Source organism: Lepisosteus oculatus, chromosome 14 (genome assembly GCF_040954835.1).
Source record: "Lepisosteus oculatus isolate fLepOcu1 chromosome 14, fLepOcu1.hap2, whole genome shotgun sequence".
Classification (NCBI taxonomy): domain Eukaryota; kingdom Metazoa; phylum Chordata; class Actinopteri; order Semionotiformes; family Lepisosteidae; genus Lepisosteus; species Lepisosteus oculatus.
The window spans coordinates 42759538-42765863 of record NC_090709.1 but is presented as its reverse complement, the minus strand read 5'-3'; the positions used below and the strand labels follow the sequence as shown (position 1 = coordinate 42765863).

Sequence of the window (6326 nt, the reverse complement as noted above, 5' to 3'; positions counted from 1 at the left end):
CCATTATACAGCAATATTGTCGTGAAACGACACTATTATTCCATTAAACAACAAAATTGTCGTGAAATGACACTATTATCCCATTATACTGCAATATTATTGCGAAATTACACAAACGCATCTCATAACACCATCACTGTTGTCTCAATGCATCTCAGACAAAAGAAAAAAGAACATATGATTTAACCTTCATTTATTAATCCTTTATTAAAATCAAAACACAATCTGATGCAGTCGGGAAAATCATTTTGTTTTTTAAAAAGCACTCTTTAAATCTTTTATAGCACAAGACACTCCACAAAGACTCCATAAAAACAAACTAAGAGAGAAAAACAGAACAGAAAAAATTCTAATGTCAGGAAACGCAAAAAGAATTCGTTAGAAACAACAGCGTAAAGGTATGTTGGGACATTAAGAAAACACTTCAAACTGGTGGCGTGAATTTTTACACTTCAAGCATCACTGACGTGTGAGGAAAACACACACAGGTCAAGACTTAAACTCTGTCACTATTAACAGCAGCCAGATCACCCTGCAACTCACAACTGGCAGCCCCCCCCCCCCCCCCCCACTGAAGCTCAGCAGGTGTGAGCCTGGTCAGTACCAGGAGGGGAGACCTCCTGGGAAAAACTAAGGTTGCTGCTGGAGGAGGTGTTAGTGGGTTAGTGGGTCACCCTGCGGTCCATGTGGGTCCTGATGCCCCAGTATAGTGACGGGGGACACTGGACTGTAAACAGGCGCCGTTTGTGACTGTAAACAGCAGCCATATCACCCTGCAACTCACAACTGGCAACCCACTGGAGCTCAGCAGGTGTGAGCCTGGTCAGTACCTGGATGGGAGACCTCCTGGGAAAAACGAAGGTTGCTGCTGGAAGAGGTGTTAGTGGGGCCAGCAGGGGGCGCTCTCACCCTGCGGTCTGTGTGGGTCCTGATGCCCCAGTATAGTGACGGGGGACACTGGACTGTAAACAGGCGCCGTCCTTCGGATGAGACGTCAAACCGAGGTCCTGACTCTCTGTGGTCATTAACAATCCCAGGGTGTTTCTCGAAAAGAGTAGGGGTGTAACTCCTGGCCAAATTTCCCCATCGGCCTTTATCGATCATGGCCTCCTAATAATCCCCCTCTCTGAACTGGCTTCATCACTCTGCTCTCCTCCCCACTGAGAGCTGGTGTGTGGCAAACATACTGGCGCACTATGGCTGCCATTGCATTATCCAGGTGGGGGCTACACACTGGTGGCGGTAGTGGGATTCCCCATGACCTGTAAAGCGCTTTGAGTGGAGTGTCCAGAAAAGCGCTATATAAGTGTAAGCAATTATTAATAACGGCTTCATGGGGGGTCAGCTGTTCTTACTGGTTACGATTTTTAAACAACTCTCGTATATTGTATAGAAACCTCATTTGAAACGCATATTAATCTCAATCACAGACTGCAGTGCCGCCTGGACCTGAACTGGTCGGGATGCCGATTCGGTATTATCAAATTGCTGGGGAAGGAAGGCAGTGAGCAGGGCAGAGACTGGGACAGTACCGGGCGAACTGAGAGGGATGGAGATTCATTGTGAAACGGATGGCAGTGTTTAGGATCACAGCAAAACGGATCTAAAAAAAATACCGAATGGGGAAAAAGCAGTGCAGACAAACGATCTTCACACTTTTATAATTCTTTGAAACGTCTATATTTAAATTTCAAAACAAATGAGATTACAGTAGACTGTTACTGCGGATCATATACCATAGCTGTAGAGAATAATAATCAACTTTATTTTATATAGCGCCTTTAAAGGTGGCTCCTCAAAGTGCTTTACAGGATGACAACAATGATAAATAAGGAGAATACACCAGATAAAACACAATGACAACACACAGAGGAGAGTGTGGAGGGTGGTACTAAGAGAAGCAGAGGGGTGAAGAACAGAACCAGTTCAGTAAAGGCTCTTCTGAAGACGAGGGTTTGGAGTCTGGATTGGCAGGAGTTTAGAGAAGGTGCCTCTCTGATATCCTTGGGCAGAGAGTTCCAGAGCTTGGGGGGCACAACAGGAGAAGGCCCTGTCACCCCTAGAGTGTAGACTGGCTTGGGGGGGGACAGTTAGGAGGGCAGAATTTGAAGAGCGAAGGTTGCGAGGTGGGGAGTAGGGCGATGATAGCTCAGACAGGTACTGAGGCGCCCAGCCATGCAGAGCCTTATAGGTGAGCAGGAGGATTTTAAAAGTCCACTCGGAATTTGACCGGAAGCCAGTGCAGGGACTCCAGGATAGGAGTAATGTGATGACTTGCACTAGACCTGGTCAGGATTCTGGCTGCTGAATTTTGGACAGACTGTCCAATACGCACACTATTGCAGTAAAACTATGGTTTGGACATGTTGGATCCCTGACCTGAATTATTTTTAACATACACTGCCCGGTACGTCGTCCTCAACTCTGATCTAACATCCAACAGAAATGTTCCATATCCAGAGTATATCCTCTGACCCTTTGAACTTTGTATCAGTTCCGAGAAAAAAAAATGTAGCTCTGTGGACCTGGGGTGGTGGATGGACAGAAAAACCTTGAAGTTTCCCCACCACTCATCAGAACCTCTTTGTCTAGGTCTTCATTGGTAATCACTTTTTCAGAACGTCTGAGCATCACCTACCAGGGCGGAGGGTTTCTGGGTTCCTGACTGGTTGGTCATGCGACCTGCGATTAAGACCACTGTCCAGATGGGCCCGTGTCTCTCTGCTAGATATCCAGGCTCCAGGGCTGGATATCCATCTAGTGAAGCACTGGTCTCGGTGAATCCTGGGAAATGCTGCTCTACACTAACGCTAAAAGAGTAACTAACTAAAAAGTTCGTCTCCGCTACGTTCTAAGCATGCAAGAGTCACTAGGTGACTCAGTAGGGTAAGACCAAAGAGAGGGTCACTGGGAATCCACAGCATGGCTGCTACAGGCCCAAACCCAACATCACATCACCCACAGAATCACATCCGTATGTGGTGGCAGCATCATTGTACTGCAATGTTTCTCATGGGCACGACTGGGGCACGACTGGGGCACGACTGGGGCACGACTGGGGCACGACTGGGGCACGACTGGGGCACGACTGGGGCACGACTGGGGCACGACTGGGGCACGACTGGGGCACGACTGGGGCACGACTGGGGCACGACTGGGGCACGACTGGGGCACGACTGGGGCACGACTGGGGCACGAGTCAAGGGAAATGAACAGAAAATACTGCGGAAGACACTTGAAAAACCCGTTGCTGTCTGCAAGAAGGCTGAAAGTGGGACAGAGGGTAAGCTTTCGGTGTGACAGTGACCTAAAGCACACTGAAACAGCACGAGGGGGGCTGCAAAAGAACAGGAATGGTTTAATGTCCTCGACTGGCCTGGTCAGAGCCTTGAGCTCAATGCAACTAAAAATCTCTCAGGTGACTTGAAGGTTTCTTTTAGGAGAAATGCGCCACTGTCGTCAAGTCTAGGTGTGAAACATTGGCTTAAGACGTATTAAAACAGAATTCTGGTTGTCAAGCAAGTATCGACACCTATCCAACCCATGTTTTCTAGGTTGTCGCCTGTAATAGATTTTCACAATGCTTGAGCGTCTGTTTTCACCTGGATGCTGTCGGTGACAATGGGTAAACGAAGGTGAAAAGTTAACGAGTGTTGATTTCGGGCTGTTAGGCCAAAAAAAAAAAAGGCCATTACTTCGGAAAGGGGCGTCACACATACAGAAAAAGTGGAAAAGTGGAAAAGTGGAAAAGCAGTGTCAGGAAGAACTCAACCGGGGCTTTCTTTAAGAACTCTCCCTACATTAACAGTTGAACAGCTTCTCTCCTGGACGGATTTCATTTCAAATCTTTCGTGGCATGATCACAGCCGTGTAAACGCAAGGAAAATAAATGAAAAGCGAACGGGTGTTGGTTTCGGGCTGTTAGGCCAAAAAAAACAGGCCGTTACTTCGGAAAGGGGCGTCACACATACAGGAAAAGTGGAAAAGCAGGGTCAGGAAGAACTCAACCGGGGCTTTCTTTGAGAACTCTCCCTACGTTAACAGTTGAACAGCTTCTCTCCGGGGTGGATTTCATTTCAAATCTTTCGTGTCATGATTACAGCTGAGCCACCCCCGCAGGACAGTGATGGCGTTCGCTCGTCGCGGAAACACCTTCCCCGGATCAGAGACCCCCGCCGCGCGCCACTCAACTCCCCCCCGGCGCCGAGGCTGAAGCCGCAGCCCCCCCGCCTGGGTGAGCGCGCAGGTGCCTCCGCAGACTGCTGGGGGCGCCGAAACCCTTCCCGCACAGCCGGCAGCCGAACGGCCTCTCTCCCGTGTGGACGAAGGCGTGGGTCCGCAGGCGGTCGGCCCGGGCGAAGCCCCTCCCGCAGCGACCGCAGCGGAACGGCCTGGCGGCGGCGGCGCCGCCGGCGGCGTGGACGAGCTGGTGGCTCTTCAGGTGCCAGGCGTGGCCGAACCGCTTGTCGCACTGGCCGCAGCTGAAGGGCTTCTCCCCCGTGTGCACGCGCTGATGCTTCTGCAGGTTGCCCAGGACGCCGAAGCCCTTGCCGCACTGGGCGCAGGCGAACGGTTTCTCCCCCGTGTGCACGCGCTGGTGCTTCTTCAGGTTGCCCGGGTCACTGAAGCTCTTCCCGCACTGAGTGCAGCTGAACGGCTTCTCCCCCGTGTGGGTAAGCTGGTGGGTTTTTAAGCTGTCCAAGCGACTGAAACACCGGCCACACTGACCGCAGCTGAACGGCTTCTCTCCCGTGTGGATGCGCCGGTGGACCCGCAGGGCGCTCGGGTCGCCGAAGCTCCTCCCGCACTGATCGCAGCAGAAGGGCCGCTCCCCCGTGTGCACGCGCTGGTGGGTGGTCAGGTGGCAGGCCTTGCGGAACCCCTTCCCGCAGTGGCCGCAGACGAACGGCTTCTCCCCCCCGTGCACGCGCAGGTGTGTCTGGAGGTACCGCCGCTGTCCGAAGCCCTTCCCGCACTGCGGGCAGCCGAAGGGCCGCTCCGCCGCGTGGGTGCGCTGGTGGACGCGCAGGACGCTCGGGAGAGCGAAGCTCTTCCCGCACTGGCTGCAGCTGAACGGCTTCTCCGCGGCGTGCGCGAACTGGTGGCTGCGGAAGTTGCTGACGTGGCTGAAGCTCTTCCCGCAGTGCGCGCAGGTGAACGGCCTCTCCCCCGTGTGGATGCGCTGGTGGGTCTTCAGGGTGCCGAGCTGGTTGAAGCCCTTCCCGCACTGAGCGCAGACGAACGGCCTCTCGCCCGTGTGGATGAGCTGGTGGGCCCTCAGGGCTTTGGAGACTCGGAAACTCTCCCCGCACTGCGCGCAGCTGAACGGCCTCTCCCCCGTGTGGAGGCGCTGGTGGGTCTTCAAGGTGCCGAGCTGGTTGAAACTCCGGCCGCACTGGGCGCAGCAATACGGTCTCTCGCCCGTGTGGACGCGCTGGTGGGCTTTCAAGTCGCCCGACCAACTAAAACTCCTGCCACACTGAGCGCAGCTGTAGGGCCTCTCTCCCGTGTGAGTGCGCTGGTGTCTCTTCAAGCTGCTTGGCGTGCTAAAACTTTTCCCACACTGACTGCAGCTGAGCGGTCTCTCTCCCGCGGCGAGGCGCTGTCGGGGTTCTGGGGTGCCAGACCGACCGCGACGCTGCTCTGGTGCCCCGGGCTGCGACGACGACGGCGTGTCCACTCCCTCCCGGCAGGGCCTGGACGGATTGTTCGTCGTCTTCTGTCCCCGCGGTGGTTTCCCAGAATGCTCCCAGCAGCGATCCGGCTTTGGGCAGGGAACGCGGGCCGTATCCTCTTCATCGGCGTGAAGCTTCTCCTCCAGCTTCGGAAGGCTAAAAGCATCCTCTTCTTCTTCTTTGTACCCGAGAACAGGCAGAGATCGCATTTCCTTCAAACCTTCTCCAGTGTTAAATGTTTTAAGCTTATTCATCTTCTCTGTAAAGTCATCAGATGCTAAGAGCCCAGGTGTCTCACTCTCAGGCTCGGTCTTCATCACGGGCACAGAGTCCAGATCCTCCACCCTCTGTCTGCTCTCTGTGTGCTGCTGCTCACCGAGTGTCTCTTTCCCGTGTGCGGCGGCGAGCTCTGTCTCCTGCATCAGACGGGAGCCCCCCTCCTCCTCCTCCTCCTCGCTGGGCTGCTGTTCAAGAGGAGCCCTGTCCCCAGCGTCAGGGAGAGCGCTGACCTCTGACCCTGCAAATACAGGACAAGAGAAAAAAGTGGGTAAAACAAAACACAGAAAAACAAAATGTACAGTATATATTAAAGAAACAAAGATCACTTTCAGCAATGGGCAACAGATGCTTATCTTCAGATATTTCAAGAAA

General features: G+C 53.3%; 1 protein-coding gene across 2 annotated transcripts in view; it reads right to left on the bottom strand.

Moving 5' to 3' along the window:
* Positions 1-618: 618 nt before the first annotated feature.
* The window catches only part of LOC107076061 (zinc finger protein 271-like), a 179142-nt gene continuing 173434 nt past the window's right edge, over positions 619-6326 (bottom strand). Inside the window, exon 3 of one of the 2 annotated variants that reach the window (XM_069198792.1) lies at positions 619-6192. In XM_069198792.1, the coding sequence (XP_069054893.1) occupies positions 4187-6097 (1911 nt within the window). In that variant the 5' untranslated portion in view covers positions 6098-6192 and the 3' untranslated portion in view covers positions 619-4186. The remainder of the gene's footprint in view (positions 6193-6326) is intronic. The other variant, XM_069198791.1, reaches the window with a different exon arrangement.